Raw genomic sequence first — 21,813 nt, 5'->3', positions numbered from 1 at the left:
GATTCAGGTGATGGAATCTCAGTGTGTAGAAAAGACCTGAATTTACAGATATACACATTTGTCCTTTCCCATCTATGCCTCTGTATGTAATGAGTCACAGCACACAGGACGTATGAGAGCCGCCAACTCCCGTGCTACTTGGCCAGAATGAGCAACTTTGTTCCTTGAAAATGCATCACTATGATATGCAACATGACTGTGGGGGTTATTCAGACCTGATCGCTGGGCTGCTAATTTGCAATCAGGTAATTGCCTCCTAGCCACAGTGTAAATCCACCCTGTGCAAGCCTGTGTACTGCTGTGCAAGGCTTGCAAATGACTTGTGAAAGTTACGATTGGCAATTAACAGCAAATCCATCTGCAAGCCGCTCAGCATCTAATCATTTCCAGTGTGAGCAGTCTGTGAATAGCCCAGGCCTTACTCTGCAGGTAAGGTAGAAAAAGGCTGATCGGGCCGGAGCTTAGGTCACACAGCTTCCCTTCAAATGCCTTGCCATCGAGGCCAGACTGGTCATCTGGCAATGACCAGGTGGGCGGATTTCTTCATGCAAGGTGGAGGCTCTGCCTCCCGATCTGCACACAGAGAGAGCTGCTGGACTCGCGGTGGGTCCGGTGGCTTTCTCTGAGCGCTACTGAGGTCCAGGAGAGAGGGGGGCATCACACGCCGCTATTCCTTTCTCTCCTGCAAGCCGGGAGAGGCAGCGCATGGTACATGTGTGCGCACGAGGGCGTGCCCGGCGTGCCAGGGCCGATTCGGCGGCCCAGTCCGTCGCTGCTTGCCATGCCTGCATTTTCCCTGAAACTACCAAATGCCGGCTTCCTGTTAATCAACTTGCGTACAGCCAGTGATAAAAAAAGTAGCAGGATTTAACCGCAGTATGTCCTTGCGCAAACGTCCTACAAGCCGTATGCATATGCAGTCATCCGATTAATGCCCAGCCTGCAAATTCACAGCCATGCTACCAGGAATGAATGACCCCCTATATTCTGTGTGTGTTAGTGTTGTCTAGGAAAACACTGTAACATAGCAATTTGTATACAGATACAGCTGCAGTCGTGCACAGAATATACACATGCCATATATCATTTTAATCAAAAGATTCTGCTTGTGTGATTTATTTGTACAGCGATGTGAATATGATTTTTTGGGGGAGATGCTCAGTAAAAACTCTCACGACTAGGAGCAACTAGAAGGGCTGTTTAATGTGAATATAATAACTGTGAGGGATAGATTTTTTTCATTATCATGTATTGTCTTCCCCTTGTTTACAAAGTGGCTGTGCTGTGTGTGGTCAAATTACTCTTCCATGGATAGGACAATGGAAAGCACTGGAGTAACTGATATATATAATCTGTAATGTACCAGAAGAAACAGAACCACAAATAAACATTTGTACAGTGACTACATAATAATCGTCCTTTGTGCAAAATTCAGTACTCACAGTTCATCCAAACAGTCTGCTGGCTGCTTTAGCCTGTGGCCCAGTAGTAAGTGGTCATATATTTCATGGTTCTGGATCCCTGGATACGGAGTCATCCCTCTGGTTGCAATTTCCCACATTGTGATACCAAACGCCCACTGTTGATAACAAATAGAAGTAGTAGGATGATCTTTCCAGAGGGCCTCAAAGAATCCTTTCATACTGAAAGGCCAGCTCCCAGTAACCCACTCATGTCATATATAGATCACAACTGACACTAAGATATGGTAGTAAGTTTTGTCACAAACTATCTACAGAAGTTATGTAAAAGGCCAATGCACTGTGACAAACAAGTTCTCCTGTCTCCATTTAATTGCACAGAAGTCTGGCATTATTGCATAATAAGTTTGTTACACAGAGATGACATCCACATCAGTTATCGGAATCCAATTCCATTAAGAGCTAACAAATAATTTCTGTCAGCAGGAAGCAGGATATGGAACGGCACACAGGGCCTGCCTGCTTCAGAGATGAACGCAAACCCAATCTTTTTGCAGTTGAGCAATTATGGTGGTCACAGAGAAGATTTATTCGTATTGTGAGGTCAAGCACTATTTAGGGGAGCACCGGAGAATTTTAGGTATGTCGCGAGCGTTTCAGGGATTTTTACTTCTCGTGACTGAGATCCCATATGCAGCTACAATGGCTTACATCATCTTTCTTCTTGCAGCCATGCTGCGTGACCATACGTCTATGATAGTAAACTAAGCTGTGATGGATGATGCAGACAACCACGGGGACTCACAAAGCCGCTGGTGGGCATACAAATCCAGGCAGCTGCAACATTTGCATATTTCCGCACATCTGTTGTGTACAAATTGCAGATGTGAATGCATTTGTCTACATCTCTGCATCAGGCTCATAATTCACTACCACTAAATCCACATGTCCCTTATTGGTTTACCACATGTCCAACTACTGCACAGGATAACACATAAGTTAAACTCATATAACATGAGATCTAAATACAGCAGCATGTAGTAGCTCTAGTGATAATAACACCATGGAAAATATAGAGATGAAAACTTCACATAATAAGAGCTGTGATTTGATTTGATAAAAAGGAGTGCTTGGGAAGTCACAGGCCAGTAGCCCATCCCTATCAACCTGATGTAGCGTATTTTTTAACCGTTGCATGCGCCCTCCCAGACAAGGTTGCTTTACACGTGCCACAGTGCCTGCCCACAGCTGCACATAGCTCTGAGACCATTGAAGCTCATTTGCATGAAGACATCATCTATCAACAGCACCACCTCTGGCAGATGCTGGAACTACCTGCTTTACATAAGTCAATGCCTGATATGAGAAGGGACCGCCATTCCACCTTACTACCCACTCAGGTGCCTGGGACCATTATTTTCTATCACACGGGCAGACCTATTAAGCAGCAGCCAGTCATCCCCTAACAGTCATTTTCCAAGCACAGCCTGTAACTCAGTGGCATAGCTTTGTTTGGGGTGCCCCCCCGCCGTTAATGGTGCTGCGCCCGCCCGGCCGGCCAGCCCCCCGTGCCCCCTCCCCCCATTGCCGCATGCTTACCTGTCCGCGCATCCCGGCTCCCCTCCTGGCTTCAATAAATTCTATGCAGACGGACCACGATAAAATGGCCGCCCCCATACCGCAGACAGTTTCAGAGAACAGTCTGCTTTATGGGGCGGCCATTTTATCGTGGTCCGTCTCCATAGCATTGATTGAAGCCAGGAGGGGAGCCGGGATGCGCGGACAGGTAAGCATGCGGGGGGATTACTATAGCACCGCAGCCCCCCCGGCGCCCCCATATGCACAGCGCCCCACCCCCCCTGCAACCACGGGGGCTGCGGTGCTATAGTTACACCACTGCTGTAACTTCACAGTTTCACCTTTCACTTTTTCACTTCCCCACCTCTGCCCCAAACTAAGAAGCAGGGGTTTGGTCTGCCTCCTGTACATGTGTGAGGGACCTGCCAAGGCTGTCAGTAGTGCTGCTCGTGTATCCAGCTCATCATAGGTAGCGGGTGAACAGGATGGATCTGAGCCTAAGGGGGAGAGACCTGCTTGCTAGGCTGCCTATTTTCGCTGCCTAGCAAGCAGGTAAATGCTGCCCCCCGTTTGTGTGTCATTTGTGTGGTGTGTTATTAGTGTGTATTGTGTGGTGTACTTTTAAAATTGTGCTTTGGTAGGGTGTCTTTATCTTATGTATATGGGGGTCTTTATCCCTTGAGATTGTGCGGCGTGGTGTTTGCGACGAGGTCACTGATTTTTCTGTTGTTTGCAATGAGGTCCCAGATAATACAGTTGTTTGTGATGAGGTTGCGGCTTATTCAGTTGTTTGCGAAGAGGTTGCTGGTTATTTAGTTGTTACCTTTCGCAGGTAGTCATTTAGTTAGTTCTCCTCTTTCCTAACCTCTAGGGATTTCTAGGTCGTTGTACCATGTAAGACCTGGCGGCACCGGAGTTGGGGTGCACCTTATTCGCCTCTTCAAATGTGGCTATTAAAAGGTGAAACCTAGCACCACAGGATCTAGTCACTCCTAGGGAGACACAACTGAGGTACAGCAGGGGCTCGCTGTGACCGTCCTAAACAACGGCCACGGCTTTGGAGTTCGTACCCTGGATCATAACACATAGACTCCTCCCCCTACTATTTCTGACTCCTCCTACCACAGGGGCTCTGCTCCTTCCTGACCCGTACATCTCTCTGCACATTTCACCTGCATTTCAACATGGTTTTGTCAAGGTGCACTTCATTCTTAATTTAGCATCAGAACCATTCTGTTTAGTTAAAAAAATTACATTACTGTATATTATACTCTGCTGCTCTATTATGATGCCTAGTGAGCAGAAAATTTAATACAAGCCTGAATAAAATCTGAAATTATGGAACTCAATTAGATGTGCAATGGAAGAAGTAAACTGAATACTCACATATAATGAAATCTAATAACCTAAGCAGCAAGTTTATAGCAAAATCGCATTACTGATTATATTTGTACGAAAAACAGTACGAGGAATATGATGTTTAAAGCTCTTCAATTCATGATGATGTTCTTCATAAAATAATTTCAGGGCTCATTTGGGGCCTGATTCGGAGTTGTACATAAAGTAAACCCAAAGACGGGAGTGCTGCGCTGCTGTGTACAGATATGCCAATACTCTGCAGAAGGTATCTTGTGTTAATAGACCCCCCTCCTGCATGTTTGTGTGATCCATTGCTTCCCTCGAGGACTCTGCATTGGATCATCAGCCACCTGAGTAATCCTCAGGTAACTCAGAAAGGCCTCCTCAAACCCTTGCTGAGGCAGTAAATCTGCATCAGAATGGTATTTGGCCACTAGGTTGACAGTCATAAGATCGAAAGTCATTGGGTCAACCACTGACTGGCGCCCTCCCACACTGCACCCAAATGCCCACAGCTTGTCAATCATTCTGCAACTTAAGAGGCACTGTATGTGTAGTATCCCGATCAGGGTCGCTAAGGTTCTTTTTCTCCGGGGAGGAGAGGTGCTTCGGATGAAGACGGACCACCAGATAAATCAGAATACCTTTTCTTTATTTCTCACAGGAACATACAGCATTTAGCATTTCACATGCAAATATGCATATAACATTTACCGTCGTTCAACATAATGTGAAATGAGCATGCAATGATTCAAAACACAGTAGGCATAACTAGGCTTAGATTTGTGTGGGCAGACCCGATGGTTTGTCACAATACCGTTGGACTCCCGGCCCCAGGGGCCTCACAAGACTATGAAAAGACGATACTAGGAGCGTTACAGCACAGTCACCAAGTTCAGGTGTCTTACCACAACCAATACAGCAGGTACCTGACACACAATAGTTTGTTATGCCTTCACGTAGCAACACAAAACATATATCTGAACAATGGATTAGAGAAGAGGTCTAAAGGTTACCGGTAACCCTAACGAAATGCTTTGAACCAAACTTTGACTTGCTACTAATGTCCTGGAGTATACAGGCCGTATAGCTTGATCTGTGCACAGGGATTTACAGGGCCCTTGGGTAGTATCCTGAAAAGGCAGGGGTGGAAGGCAGGAGAACAGGGTAACTGAGGGTCTCCCAGGGGTGGTGGCGAAGTGTCCAGAAGGGGTGCTTAGGCTTTGGAGGCGGAACAGGGGGCAATTGGGGCAAGGGTGCCTCTGATAATCATGTTCCGGTCCTTGGAAAGGTTAGGCGGACTTTTATGGCTCTGCCTTCTGACTGTGATCCTGGCGATGGTCACTAGATGGCACTGTCACATTAGGTCGCATGGATAACTCATAAATGGAGTCTGTCCTGTGGCTAATCACTGGGAGTCTGTCTATGGGGGTAAAGGACTCAGTATCTCCCCCTACGGATAGGGGCAATGCTAGGGGCTAAGGTCTTGCCCTGTCCTGTGTTTCCAATGTATTTGGCTCAGGCCTTACTGGCCTACTCACGTGTCCCTTCCGTGCTGGCAGGAGGAGTTTGGGGTCACTGACCAGATGTTGCCTGCAGGCGTGGGGATGGCCGGCGGCTGTGGCTGCTGCTCTGCCAGTCACCGCTGCTGGGAGTCACCACTGCTGCCGCCAGTCACTGCTGCTGCTGCCGTCCATCACTGCAGCTGGGAGGTGCCAGTCGCTGCTGCTACTGCTGCTGGGAGACGCTGGTGGGCACTGGGACTATCACAGCTCCCCCTGTCCAAAGCACAGCCAGCACCACCAATGCGTTTCGGACACCTCTGTGTCCTTTTTCTCCTTGAAAAAGGACACAGAGGTGTCCGAAACGCATTGAAGGTGCTTGATGTGCTTTGGACTGGGGGAGCTGTGATAGTGGAACTCTCTACAGGCGTGTGTGTGATTCCTACTCGGGCTGTGACATCTGAGATCCACTCATGCTTATATGAGAGCCTTTACCTGGTTCTCCATCACATCTGGTAAAATCCACTTCATACTCTACCCAGGGGACGTAATTTGTCTTGTTTTAATTGTGTTCTGTGTACAAAAAAAAGGTGGTATTACACTATATATCTTTCCTCTTCATTTTGAGAAAACCACCCTTGATTTATGGGAGGAGAATACCTACCGTTGTAATGGTGAAAAGTTTCCTGAGAATTGGGTACCCCCTTCCCCTCGCATATCGATTATGGAGAAGAGGAGATGCTTACTATCTCTAAGGGAGGTGTGGTAGTTACCTGAGCGCTGCACGTTTGAGAATTGACCCCTGATTATATCCTTGGATATTCACCCTTAACAGTGTAGAGTTACTTACCTAGGGGTCTATGTACTGAAACTTGGCCAGAGTGGAGATAAAGTACCAGCCAATCAGCTCCTGACTGCCATGTTACAAAATTACATGTTTTCAAGGCCTAGTGCATCTGCCTCCATGTAACAATGTTTTCATACATATAAAAAAACTACTTTAAGATGTCAGCCACCTATTTTCACAACATATCCCAATTTAGTAACTTACCACATCACTTTTGACAGTGTAAATACGATCGGCAAGGCTCTCCACGGCAATCCATTTTACAGGCATCTTAGAGATCCGTCCTTGGCGGTAATAATCACCGCTATATATTTTTTTGGACAGTCCAAAGTCAGCAACACAGACAGTCATGTCATCTCTCAGCCTGGAAAATATAAAGATAAGAAAAGCTTCAGCTTAATATGAAATATACATAATCAATCTTATTAATTCCATCATCCATTTTATAGCTTAGTAAAAATAAAAGTTTGTTTTATGATGCTCCATAATATAACCTCCTGATATGTGACTGGAAAATGTTGCTTGTTTGGGTACTTGTTTACTGATGTGTCCTCATACATGTTTGCTGCAGTCACGCCATACAACCCCTCTTGGCATGCCAGGTCGCGTTAGGAGCCTTTTTTTGATAGGCTCAAACCAAAGTAGAAAGAGAAGTGGGATGCCCTGGTGCACAACTGAGCAAGAAAACATTACAAGTACCTTTAGTTTGAGAAATATACACCGGTACTTGTGGACTATCACGGCTCCCATCGCATGCCATATGTAGTGGCATGCGATGGCATGCGATTTTTGCATTTTTTATGCATTTTTTTTTTTTTAAATCGCATGCGATTTTTAACAGAAATGCATCCAAATGCATTGAAATTTGTATCAAACATGTTCAATGGCCCCCAAATGTCATTTTTCAGGCTGTACCACCCCCACTATCAATGCGAACCCGAAGCGTGGTGAGCGCAGCGAGCCCGCGAGGGGCGGCGGTACGCGTCCTACGACCTTTTCATACCCCACTATCCACGTCAGCGTGGAGTTGAGAAAAGAAAGTGTGGCCACCGCTTTGGCGAGCGGACGCGGACACCTGGGGATGCGTATACCTGTGAAGGTATCCGTGTCCGCTTGCCACGCTTCGGGCTCGGTGGCTCGCTGCGCTTGCCACACTTTCTATTCTCAACTCCACGCCGACGTGGATAGTGGGGGAATGAAAAGGTCGTAGGACACGTACCGCCGCCCCTCGCGGGCTCGCTGCGCTCGCCACGCTTCGGGTTCATGTTTATAGTGGGGGTGGTACAGCCTGAAAAATGACATTTGGGGGCCATTGAACATGTTTGATACTAATTTCAATGCATTTGGATGCATTTCTGTTAAAAATCGCATGCGATGTGATTTTTTTACTATACGATCGATGGACATCGTGGGAGCCGTGATTGTCCACAAGTACCTAGACACCTCACAGGTCCTCAACTGGCAACTTCATTAAATGGTACCCACAAAACACCTGTGTCAATGTCTACAGTGAAGATAACTGATAAGAGTGTGCAATAGACTAACATGCAGTTCCGCGCCGCCAGGTCTCTGTGTAGGAAGTTCTTGCTGCTGAGGTACTCCATGCCAGTGGCAATGTCAATCATAAACTTCACCAGCGTCTGTAAAGGCACATGCTGAAAACATGCAACAAAAAAGAAGAGTTAGCGAAGCAGGTAGTCAGATGATTTATAGTGAGATTACAAATACTCTTCCATCTCACATCACCTCCTGTCATTTTGTTATTTTTAGTTAGAATGAATCTGATTTGATTCTCGTCTACTTTGGTGGCAAATGTATATGTACATCATCACCTGTGTTCTTCCCATGCTGAGCACCAGTTCAATATGTCTGTGCAGCTAGCGAGAATGATATAACATAATGACTTCGGAGATAAGTATAGTGCTTCCTACCAGGCTCACTGTGAACACCACTTGTGTCTGGGGTTGAATGCTCCTAACTCCTTCAGCTTTCTGTAAAAAGTCCTAAAATATCCAGCCGCACCCTATTTACATTTAATAAACAAGTTACAGGTCTTTATTCTATGAGCAGATCACATATGTCCAGTATTGTTCTATATACTCGCATGCATTGACATGCAGGAAGGTCGACATGCAGGAAGGTCAACATGGGTTAGGTTGACATCATCATTCGGTCAGCACAAGTATTAATGCTTGTGTCTACCTAATAACCCTGTTGACCTAACCCATGTTGACCTTCAGTCATGTCGACCGTGATGAATGTCGACCTAGTCGCTGTCTATCCTATGCTATACCCCATGCATTGACCATAAACAGCAATGGAACCATATGTGTAACTTACCTGAGGGCCAGATCCAATTCTGGAGGAAAGAAGAAAACTGTGCAGGTCTCCATACTCCATGAATGGTAATATGACCATGGGCTTTGGGATTCTTCTGGGTCCTACTTCTAGACACACACCTGAAAGAGGAACAGCATATAATGACCAGTCAGGCTGATACCTTCTTTAGGACTGAACATGAACAGTGAACACTACCTATACTGTATGTGGCTTTGGAGGCTGTGTGGGAACTCTGAGGGGCGTTCATTTACCAGGCATGGTCTTGCCTTGTAAACAACTGCCCTTTAAAAAAAACCTCCAAAATCAACCGGCATCCCAACCAGTCACCGAACATGAGGGCTATTACATTTGGCCAATGATCTCTTTGCAGGGAAGGTGTGGGTCACAATGAAAAATTGATTTGCACATAGAAAAAGAAGACTTGTGTTGGGGGCACTAGTATCAAAAAAGGATGTATTGGATTTCTTAATTATTTAAAACTTAACATTTATTAGGTAAATTTAGAAAAAGGTCCTATGGTACCCTCTCAGTTATTGGTCCGAGCCGGGTGTAGGAATTAAGGAGGGAATATAATGATATTCCACTATTACATATATCTTACAGACAGACTTACAGACATAAAACACACACAGAGAATATAATGTTGTACCCAGTGATTTAAATTATAGGCAGTAATTGTCTCAAGGAGATTTCTTACACTAATGTTCAAATTGAATCACAAAGAGCAGTATACTGTATATCCTTGTCAAATGTCACGGAAAGATCACAGGGAAATTTCCTTCAGGTTAGTGAATATATGCAGTAACTGCCCCAAGGAGATTCCTTGTTTTTTTGTGCAGGCTATATAGGCCAATTCTGTGTTTCTGTGTCATGATTATGCTTGGTTTATTAGACGTGTCTTAAGGGGTGAAAATAACTGACTGACCAAGAGCGGGATGCACTAACATCCGCTCCCCCACTTCGCCGCACATCACCGGCTACCGGCGATTTAATTATCGCATATGCTCTAGCATATGCGAAAATAATTGCAAAGGACAGCTCTTGCGTTAAGAGCTGTCCTTTGCGATATGGCCTGCGATGTGCAGTGGGTCCCGGCAGCTCCCCCCTCCCTCTCTTACCTGGCCGGATGCTGCTGCTGCGGGCGGGCTCTCCACCTCTCCCTGCACGCAAAAGAGGATGTACAGTGCAGGGAGGAGGTCACTGGTCCGGGCAGCACAGCACTTTTTTTGCTGCCCAGAAATAGACACTGAAACTGATCTCCCAGACCTACATAAATGTGCTTCACTAACTTCAACCCCTGACCCCAATGTTATTTTATCCACATTTCTCTTAAATATTAAACTTATTACTTATAGCTCCTACCAAGAAATGTTTTATAAAATCCTCCACAGGGCCGATTTTTCCCCTAAAAGACGCCACCTGATGGGTGTTGCAGATACCTCCGATTGCCCAAAATGTCACTCCCCTGGAGCTGACCTCTATCATTGCCTCTGGGCATGCCCTCGCATACAAGCATTCTGGAATATTATACATAACTATGCCACTTCCTCTCTAAAGATACAAATTCAGTGTAACGCATCTTGGTCTCTATTTGGCTATGTAGCAGATTAAGTATCCGTGCCAAAAAGTGAAAAAAAAAAAACTCCTTGTGATTCAGCAGCAAGCAAGAAAGCTATATTACAACAGTGGATTCATGATAATGCACCCTCCCTGGAAATGATAAATTCTAGACTTCTTTTTTTGTTTACATGGATTGGCTGGAAACCTCCCTGCACAAGGTATCTATGACTCCTGCCCTATTTAAATGCTGGGGGAAATACATCCAAACTTTACCATCTGGAACGAGGTTGGCAATTCAGACCGGTTTCCAGTCCACTTCATGGTACACTATCCAAACCCTTAAAAACAGGACCCCCATTGCACTTTAATTGCCCATAAATGGCCCTCTTCTCTCCCTATAGGCCCCCTTACACTTGTCCAACTTATTGTCCAATAAGTTGGACCTGACTGACTCGAGATTTATCCTATGTGCAGGAGGATCAATCTCTTCCAATCTCTTGGTTATACCCAATGGCACGGGATTGTGCATTGGGTCCTCCACATCAGGCACATAAGATTTTGTCAGACAGGCACATCAGATTTTGTTTTAAGTATGTCCATACTTGAGCACAGTTGACTTAATTAGTACCTCAGTTGTTTTGATTTAACTATCTGTGCCCAATCATGGATTTCCTTAAAATCTGGACTTTTAGTGTGCCCTGAGGACTAAAGCCGTGTACACACAGGTACATCCGGGGTGATTCTTCCAGTTGATTTTGACTACATTGTCAAAATTACCTAGAAGATTAGGCAGAATCGCCCCATGTGTACACAGCGGGCGATAGCGATGCGCAGCTCCGCAGTGTTGCTATCTCCTGGCCAAATAGACAGTGCAGGCAAGAATATTTTCACTAGACACAGCCTGCACTACTACTACTACTGTACATCTTGATTACACACGGGGCTGAGTCCAAATCACCGGGACAGAGTTCCGTGTATGTCCTTTAAGGGTGTTTAATGCAGTGGTCAGCATTAAATAAAGTTTTCTAGACAATGATTTATGCATATATCTTACCAAGCAACTTAATAACATTTGGATGGTTAAAGTCTTTCATACAGGCCGCCTCACTTAGGAATTCTTCTATTTCCCTTTGTGAGAAGTTGTCCACTGAAAGAAGAAAACATATATATGAATACACATTATACTACACAGTATTATAGTGTTAACACAAATGACATGTATATAAGAGTAAAGAAGTATTAATCATAAACCAGATTTAGGAGTCCTTGACGATGAAGATTGGGATTATATTATTAGTTCGCCCAGACATGCCAACAGATTCAATTGTACATCCTGAATAGAGTCTATTGGACCCCAAGCAGGTTCATTCAAATTGGAGGCTTATCATCAGTGGCGTAGCTACGTTTTGGGCGCCCCCCCGCTGTTAGGGGGGGGCGCGCCCATACCCACCCCCCGCCGCCGCCCCGTCGAGCACCCCCGTCGCCCCGCCGCCGCCTATGCTAACCCCCTCCCCCGCAGTCTTACCTATCGCGCTGGTCCCGGCGGCTCCGTCCGTTCATCTGCTGAGGACCACCACAAAATGGCCGCCCCCGTACAGCAGACAGTTTCAGAGAACTGTTTGCTATATGGGGGCGGCCATTTTGTTGTGGTCCTCATCAGAAGAACGGAGCTGCCGGGACCAGCAAGATACGTAAGTCTGCGGGGGATTGGGGGGGGGGTAACTATAGCACCGCAGCCCCCGGCGCCCCCACATGCACAGCGCCCCCCCGCGGTGGCTGCGGTGCTATAGTTACGCCCCTGCTTATCATCCGATGTTTGCCCCGAATGTTCAGCTACCGAGGCTGGTTTCTGGCACCTGCTGTTGCAGTGCCATCAGGTGACTTTTTTGGGAGGAAGTGACCACTAGCATTGGTAATACGGGTGTCTCTACACCTCTTCGTTCCACCATATATGTGTTTTCAGTTTGGATTTGGAGGAGTCCCTATCTACATATTTTCGGTCATATGTGAATAACTTACTTTAGCCAATGTATGTACTGTATTGCACATTCCTGGATGAGTTCGGAACCGCCCTCCCATTTATCATGGGTTTCTCTAGTTAATACCACTATCTCCCATGAACATTTTATGTATAACAAAATAAAATGTGCTAAAAAATATGACCAAGTACAAAGTCTCTGGCTAAACTCACAGCTATCTCTTGACCAATCGACTTAATGTGCCCTTTGCTGCTGGCTCTGGAATATCTTTGTCTATCTTCCTGGTGCACGTCCGGCCTTCCACATGCTCCACTTGTACTTATTTACTTTTCTCTACTTTATTGTTTAGCATATACTTAATTTATATTTGTGTGTCAATTTTATAATATGCATCATTTTCGATTGTCTAATTCCTGATAATGTTTTTTCTTTGAATGTATGTTTTTCAATTAATATGTATTTTGGAAATGAACAGTACCATATTATCTATATATAAGCCTAGTTTATGATTGTTTGTCTCCGAAACACTGCCATCCATTAGCAGCGAGTGAAACTAAATCTCCTCTCTCACACATGCACAAATACGGAGACAATCACAAGGTAGCAGACTAGCTTTCGAAGCATTTGCTTTGAGCAGGCTTACTAGTTCAGTTATAACCACTGAATGTAGAGTGTGTGATATTTATTTTTGGGAAATGCAATTATCATTTTTGTTTTAATGTTTTCTATATTTTTTTTGTGTTATAACTTAAAAAATAATAAAAATATACAAGATTAAAAATAAATAATCATAAGCCAACTATTAAAGTTACTTTTAAAATAAAATGTAAGATAATATTCCTGATTGCGGCGGCTAGAACCTGTATAGCGGGTCTTTGGAGATCTCAAACTGTTCCGTCTCTAGGCGAGGTGACTGCTAAGATCTGGCATATTCATTAGATAGAGTACATCACTACAGTATCTTAAATTGCTCTTCCTCTAAATTTATCAAGGTCTGGGAGCCCTGGACCACGTATTTCAATGTACCCCCAGCCTTCCACTAAAAACAGTAAATTATCTCCTAAAAGTTTGAGCTTGACCAGTCGGGTAGGACCCCCCTCCTTTCCGGGTCCCTCCTTCGCCTCCCTTTTTCTTCACCTTCCCCTTCCTTGTCTTCCTTTCTTTTTTCACCCCCCCCCCCCCCCTTTTTTTCTTTCTTCTCTATTAGTTCTCTTAAAAACTTTATCTTTAAGGCTTCTGTAGCTAATAACAGTATTGTTTTTTTTTGTTTTTTCTTTGTATATGTGTATGTATATGTATGTATACATGTATGTATGTGTATATACAGTGGTCGAAGTGGGGCGGTATACAACGGTATACCATACCGCCACTTCTCCACTGTCAGTCATTTTTTTTTTTTTTTAAGTAATAGGAGTGTGCAGACTAGCGTTTGCACATTGCTATTACTATATGCATAGCACAGCAGGCCCAGTCCGGACCGGGTTAATGGGGCCGGAGGCAGGGGCGAGCATTAATTGACAGCCCAGAGCTGCCAACGATTGGGGGAGGCAAAAGAAGGAGGAAGCTTAGGACTCACGTGAGGGGAAGAGGGCAGCGTGCGGCAGGAAGGTGAGGAGGAGAAGCATGGGTCCAGCCACCTTGATTGGAACCCCGCAGCCAGCCGGAGAAGAGAGAGCGGTGAGTGACGGCACGGGAGCGAAGAGGAAGAAGGCCGCGCGTCACCGTGACCCCCGCCGACCTCCAGCCGGGTGAGTCAGACGGGAGGCGCAGTGCAGCATCGCCCGACCTGCCGTGTGCACAGGAGGCTGTGACCCCCGCTGACCTCTACACACAGCGGGCGTCGGGAGCGGGGAGGCGCAGTGCAGCAGCGCCTGTCAAGCAGAGAGAGAGAGAGAGAGCGCCTGCACACATGGCTGGCTCTCTCTGTAGTGCTGGACTCGGCAGTGCTGGGCTCTGTAGTGCTCCACTCTGTAGCGCTGGATTCTGTAGGGCTGGGCTCTGTAGTGCCCCACTCTGTAACACTGGGCTCTGTGAGGGGCTGTAGGACTCTGTAAGGCTGGGCTCTGTAGTGCCCCACTCTGGAACACTTGGCTTTGTGAGGGGCTGTAGGACTCTGTACGGCTGGGCTCTGTAGTGCCCCACTCTGTAACACTGGGCTCTGTGAGGGGCTGTAAGTACAGCCCCTCACAGAGCCCAGTGTTACAGAGTGGGGCACTACAGAGTCCAGCGCTACAGAGTGGAGCACTGCCGAGTCCAGCACTACAGAGCCCAGCAGCCGTGGGACCCAGTACTTGCCGGCCATCCTGTGTAGCTGGGTCCCACACTAGCGTTCCCTGGAGGGTACACAGCACCGGCGTAGATCTGTGAACCCCAGCCAACCCCTGTCTCCCTATCCCTGCAGCAAAGAGACAACCATTTATTTATTTATTAAATATACTTATTTATATGCCAGCAGCCCACCAAGCCACCATGTGAGATGAGCTGCATCGGGTGCTGGGCCGGGGTCAGGGTGCCTGGGGACATGACCACGCCCACTTTACCCATGACCACGCCCCTTTTAAAAGTAGCCACGCCCCTTGCCCCGAGCGCGCACGCCTTTGGCGCGCGAATAATTACATCCTTATTTTTTGCATACCCCCACTTCTAAATTTCCACTTTGAGCACTGTGTATATATATATATATATATATATATATATATATATATATATATATATATATTATTTATCTCTGTTTATATGCATTATATCTATATTGCCTTTAAGTATATTATCACCCTTAAAAAAAAACAAAAGAGATGCCTCTATATTTTCTTGACTGTATTATATTTGGTCCAGGTTTTGGGAACCTCTGCGTATGTTCCTAATTTTTGCATTAATTTGTACACATTTGGACCATGTTCTTCACTATGGCCCTTATTCTGGTTGGTGCGGTAATATCCGCGTGCGTTCGTGCCGCCGATGTTTTGTGTCTGCGCATGTGCAGAGGCGTCTCTGCGCATGTGCGAGCGGGACGCACGGCCACATTCCACATGAAATGTGTACACTACGAACAGGGGGTGGAGTGGGGTGTGAAGGGCTGTTTGGGCTCATTACCATATGTTTACACCCCGCGTTTCATGGGCGTTCCCATGCAAACGCTGGGCGTACGTATGGTAATGCGGCCGTGACGCACGTGTAGGTGGCGGACATATGACATTGCCAGATGTCAGCTGCCCACCCAGATCCCTGATTTTGCACGGAGAAATGCCCGTGTGGTCTGAGGTTGCGGGAGCTGCCTGGCCACTCGGTCCTGCATTCGATGGTCTGCGACCATCAAATGATGGGGGAGGTTCCCTGAGATGGAGGAGGTGTATTCATGAGAAATACATGTGCTATCCGTTCGGACAGCTTCTTACCGCGTACGGACGGAGTTGGCGATCCGTATGGAAGGCGGGGTTTCGGACGCACGGTACTGGCCGCATATTCGGATCCGGCCGCACCGATCAGAATAAGGGCCTATGTCTTTTTGTCTAACTATTTCTTAATGTATCCATGGCATCTCATTAATAAAATTTATTAAAAAAAATATATATATTCCTGATTGCGTAATGCTCAGTATTTGCTGTGATTGAATTAAATATTTGTTATGTATTCTATCATATTTTCTAAATTTTCTGCTACATTTTTTTATATCTACTATAATGATATCCATGTTCTTTTAATAATTCAATATTAGATCCGCACAGAAAGAACTTTTTTTTTTTGTTCTTTCTGAAAGTAACAAAAATATTTCCTTACACTTCATGGTTTTCACAGCTACACTGTGATTTGTGTTGTCAGGATAGTGCAGTTCTCCCTCCATCACTGAGCCAAATTCTCCTAAACAGACAAAGAAACAACATTATTGCTGGTGACACATTAATTTCACTCCTACAGTACATTCAAAATCCACATGTAATTTGAATGAACATCCACATGCTCCAGTCGAATACCTCCCAACATTTCCACAGATGGGAATCGGCAATAGGCTGAACGTGTAATGATGCGTTTAAGAGGGACACTGCCACATGTCACATGGACTTCCATTGTGCTTGACAACCATCATTCCCTTCAAATACCACCCATTCACTAATACAATATGCGACTCCAGAACAATGCACTTGTGACTGATGAGGACACAGCCCCAGAAACTAGAACCGCCCCACTATAATTGGGACAGTTAGGAGCAATGCTTTATTTTAATGGTTTGTAGAATATATTCATATAATAACTGTGTGGACTTAAATGTTTAGCATCTTGCTCAACCAGTTCAGAGAAAGAGCAAACTTTCCTTTGCAGTTCCTCTATCTGGTAAGGAAAAAATCACCTAAATGGTGGATACTTACTCAGGCGTTTCTGCAGTAGAGCAACATTTCCCCATTCCAGATAGTGGAACTGCAGAGGAAATCTTGCTCTTTCTTTAAAATAATTGAGCAAGCACATGTACTGTAATATGGTCTATCGCACAGGTCTTCAACCTGTGGCCCTCCAGATGTTGTGGAACTACATTTCCCAGCATGCCCTGACAGTTTTGGCATGCTCTTATAGGAGAAAATGTGGCAATGCATGTTGGAACATGTAGTTTCACAACATCTGGAGGGCCATAGGTTGAAGACCCATGGACTCTATGGCAAACACGGAGAATGAGTGGCGCATCTGCATGTCTTTCCCAGTCAGTGTGATCATCAGAGGAGGAGATGTGGTGGAGCCATAGTGCATAGATATGGTGATGATACCTTACATCGTGTTGCAAATGTGAACTGTGGCTGTGATGGCGGTCACAAAACAAGATGGCAGCCATAGAATAAGTACTACAGTGGTGTTACTGCTGCAATGGCTTGTAAATAGACTTCCCTAGGCAAAGGTAAATTTGGCAAAGGCAAACCTTGTGTATGGGGTAATACACCGGTTTCTACTGGGTATCTGATTCATGCACTGTAGTCAATGTAGCTCATGTAGTACGGCGAAGGCACTTCTAGAAAAGTCACATTCATCATTATATAGAACTAAGGGGGCAATTCAGACCGGCTTGGTCAGGTCAGAATTCGCTCCCCCGGCCGATGTTTGTGGTTTGCGTATGCGTGAATCTGCGCATGTGCAAACCCCTGAAGCGAATGCCTTTGGCAAGTTTCACACTCGTACGGGCATTCAATCAATAGTGGGCGGGCATAGGGCAGAAGCAGGGAACGCCCAGCGTTTTATGAGCACTCCCATAGAAACGCTGCCCGTACCTTTGGGATGCAGGCGTGCCCATGTCTGCTTGGGGCAGGCAGCTGACATCACATGATGTTAGTGCCCTTCCCGAATTCGTAGGGAAGTGTATGCTAGAAAGGTCAGTCCCGGATGACTATTCATTACGAACAGTGGAAAAATCATTCGATGGTAAGCGACCAACGAACGATTTCTCCTTGCGGCCGAATAAAAGTGGCTGTGTAAGCGCATGCTACTGCGGGATTCGCTCGGAAGGGGGGGGTGGTGGGCATTTGCCGGGCGGCGTCTACCTGCTCACTAGGCGGTGGATATACGCTGCCTATCAAATCAGGTCTGAGGGAAAAGTAAGAGGAGAATGCCAAATATAAATAGTACAAATAGCTCAGGGAAAGTGCCCTGTGTAACCCCTGTGTCTCAGGACAGATGTATGGCAGGCACAACTCTCCCTGACCAACACATTCTGCAGCATTATACAAACCATAATTCCATATTGGTAAAATACTGATTGTGTAGTGATAACAAGCAATGAGACTCTCAGACTAAAGCAGAGCAGGGTTTGGAGTAATGGATTTGAATACAGGTATAACATACAGATGGAGCCTTCCTCAGCTAGCCTTCTCTGGAGAGCCATGGCTCACCAAGGCCTATTGTTCTCAGCTGCAATACAATACATAGGACAATACAGTAGGGGAACATCAGAGGATTAAGTCCGACAGCTCTGGCTCACTTAATCCTATTAAATGGCTAGATGAGGATGGCTCTATCTACAAGTGATATATAGACACCAAGCAGCCAGCCTGGCTGCTTGGTGTCTGACTTTTCATATATATATATATATATATATATATATATATCTATCTATCTCTCATGCGGGTTCATTTCCACTTTTATCATTCTCATAAAACTCCCAATAGGATGAACAATCTGGTATTTGTGTCACATGGCTTACCCTCTCCCAACACCTTCCCCAGTGTCAGCAGGCTCCTTTCAACCATCACATCTTCCAGTTTCTGCTGCAGGTCTGCGCTGATCCCTAAAGTACTCACTAAGCAAACAGAAAAAAAATCCTAAATGCTCTTTATGTCTTTACTCCGTCAACACATGATAATTACTCAAACCTAATGCTGGATACACACTATGCTGACTAGATGCCAGACCCACCATCGTGCAGAATTCAGGTCACCACATACACTTACAACTGACTGCGCAATGTGTCAGTCTTCATATCCAGTTAGGAGGGCATTTCAATTTTCCCGAGCAGCTGTGACATTAGACTCAGCAAGAGCTGACTGCCTGTATACCATACTGGCCGACTTCCTGTCTGACCCCCCCCCCCCCCTGAAACCAGGTCGGCTCAACAGGGGCATGGGCAGTAGCGTCCCCACCCCTGATTTTCAAGGCCCAGATTACCAGCAATGTAACGTTGGGGAGGGGGGGGGGGGGGTTACTGGTGCCCGTGGCTAAAATGATGTGATTCTGCACAAATTGTGTCATTGCCCTGCCTACTTAGGCTATGCAAGCAGACAGTTGAGGGGGAATTGTGGTGTTGGGGTGGGGGTGGGGGGCTGGACAGTTACAGGACCCTTGCCTTATTTCCAGGGTGCCGGGTGTTACCTGATTTTTGGGAGCCTCCTGGCCACTTGAAAGGACAAATATGCCATACACACTGCCCTATGCATTGATACTGTATGTCTGCAGATAAATTGGACATCGGCTGTGCTGCAGGGCCGATGGCTATGTGTGTGAATTACATTGTTACCAGACTTATCAAATGCACACGTGACCTATACTCAATATATATCATACAGTGTGTACCCAGCTGAACACTAAAAACTGTTAAGAAATGTTCATTGAAAAATAAATTCCTATGCCCAACAGGTGGCAGCCTTTCATTATTTGTATGGCTACATGTCATCATTAAATCCAGACAAAGCTGGCTACACCAACTAAGGTCATAAAATAAATGCCGCAGTATAAGTATAATTGTTAAAGGTCACTGGTGCGGAACCAACTTACATGTCACTTCAATGGCTTTTCTGTTGTAGGATCTCTTTGCTTTGTAATTTACTACGATGTCTGAATCATCGGAATTGACAAAAGCATGTCTAGATAAAATAGAAACATTGACAGATGTAAATCATGCAGAAATGCTGCCATTCAGCCAAATATGCAGCTCCGAGTGAGGCGTTGCTGGGCCATATAGCATTCCAGAACGTTAGCAAATAAAATAAAGTTACAGATGTTGTCACGCTCGCAGTGAGAACCTAGGCCCTTATTCAGATCTGATTGCAATATAAATTTGTTCTCAAAATGGGCAAAACCATGTGCACTGCAGGTGGGGCAGATGTAACATGTGCAGAGAGAGTTACATTTGGGTTGGGGTGTGTTGAAACTGAAATCTAAATTGCAGTGTAAAAATAAAGCAGTCAGTATTTACCCTGCACAGAAACAAAATATCCATTCGCCTGCGGCTGAAAAATCATTCAATGGTCGCCGACCATGAAATGATTTTTTTTTTGTCACTCGCAAATAAAAGTCAGTCTAGATGGTCTTTTATTTGACACGGACATGGCCGGATTCGTGGTGGGTGCTGACGGCATGACACACCTGTGTTCACATGGGGGTACCCAACGTTTTTGTAGGACCGCCCAGGAAACACTGGGTATTCCCATTGGAAAGCCTCCTGTCCGCCCTGTCTGCCCCCTACCCACCCGCTCTGTGCGAATGCCTTGGCGTGTGTGTTACTCACCGAAGGTGTTCACGCAGCAGGTCTGCACATGTGTATTTTCACCGATACGCATGGGCACACCTGCAACATCGGCCCTGAACCGAATTTGGCGATTATCATATGAACCTGAATCACCCCCTTAGTGTATAGTAGGTCACACAGTTATTCCTACAGATAATGGGGCAGATGTATTAAGCCTTAACAAGAGATAAATGCAAGGGTGATAAGGAGAGATAAACGTCCAGCCAATCAGCTCCTTACTGACTTTTTTCAAACACAGGCTGTAACATGGCAGTTAGCAGGTGATTGGTTGGATGTTTATCTCTCCTTATCACATATGGATTTATCTCTTGCTAAAGCTTAATACATCTGCCCAATGTGCTTAGTCAATTACTTAGGGCATCTCTGATAAGAAGTGGGAGCAGCTTACTAAATGCTACAGTATATTAGCATACAGTGTGGAGGTGGTTATGGTAAATGATTACGTTTCTCTTATATACTGTCTGCCTCCTGGGATGTGTCATGGGATGTGCATACTGTACACAGTATTCTTCTCAGAGCTAGAATTGTGCTTGTTACTTTACATTTTCCAGTTAATTGTTTTTTATTTTTGCAATTTATGTATTATGCATACAACGGGATGTAGGTCATTTCCCAGTGGCTGAGATCCCGATAGTAGGATCTCAACAGATCCCGACGGTAAATACTGGAGTTAGGCACTAAGGGTAGGTTAGAGTTAGAGTTTTAGGGCTAGGCTGCGAGAGGGGGAGGCTTAGGGTTAGTATTTGGCTGTCAAGCAGATGGATGGGACAAGTAGGGTTATACTGCAGGAAGGGTTAGGCACTAAGGAAGGGTTAGGGTTAGTCTCCGCAGTATGAAAGGGTTAGGCGGCAGGAGGGATGCGTTAAGGTTAAAATCCTCCCCGGCACCCATCAGGAATACCTTTACCATCATTCTGATCATCAGGATCCCAACTGTCGGGATATTAATACCAACCTCATACTTCATACGAACAGTACATATTACCCCAGCATTTTCTCACATATCCCTCAGGAATTCCCCTCCAATTTAAGGGCATTATATACAGTTAAAAGCAAAGTAAATACTTTAAACATTTGGATAGCTTAAGAGTTGGGGGATTTGTCTTAGCACAACTCTAAATTTGTAGTGCACAGATACAGCTTGCAAGTACTTGTGTGCTACTTTAAAAAGCAGCAAATATTTACCCAGTATGTGAGCTATGATTTGCTAATATTGCATCACAATAATG

The 21,813-nt window shown here is 45.5% G+C and overlaps 1 protein-coding gene across 1 annotated transcript in view; it reads right to left on the bottom strand.

The window, feature by feature from the left end:
- The window catches only part of MERTK (MER proto-oncogene, tyrosine kinase), a 109,658-nt gene that overhangs the window by 4,501 nt on the left and 83,344 nt on the right, over positions 1-21,813 (bottom strand). Inside the window, exons 11-18 of the mRNA XM_083175981.1 lie at positions 19,832-19,920; positions 18,765-18,860; positions 16,364-16,444; positions 11,662-11,754; positions 9,048-9,166; positions 8,253-8,362; positions 6,912-7,071; positions 1,443-1,579 (exon numbers count right to left, since the gene is read on the bottom strand). Of these exons, the coding sequence (XP_083032107.1) occupies positions 1,443-1,579; positions 6,912-7,071; positions 8,253-8,362; positions 9,048-9,166; positions 11,662-11,754; positions 16,364-16,444; positions 18,765-18,860; positions 19,832-19,920 (885 nt within the window). The remainder of the gene's footprint in view (positions 1-1,442; positions 1,580-6,911; positions 7,072-8,252; positions 8,363-9,047; positions 9,167-11,661; positions 11,755-16,363; positions 16,445-18,764; positions 18,861-19,831; positions 19,921-21,813) is intronic.

This window comes from Crinia signifera, chromosome 3, assembly GCF_055691185.1.
Source record: "Crinia signifera chromosome 3, ASM5569118v1, whole genome shotgun sequence".
Lineage (NCBI taxonomy): Eukaryota > Metazoa > Chordata > Amphibia > Anura > Myobatrachidae > Crinia > Crinia signifera.
This window is presented reverse-complemented; position numbering and strand designations above follow the sequence as displayed.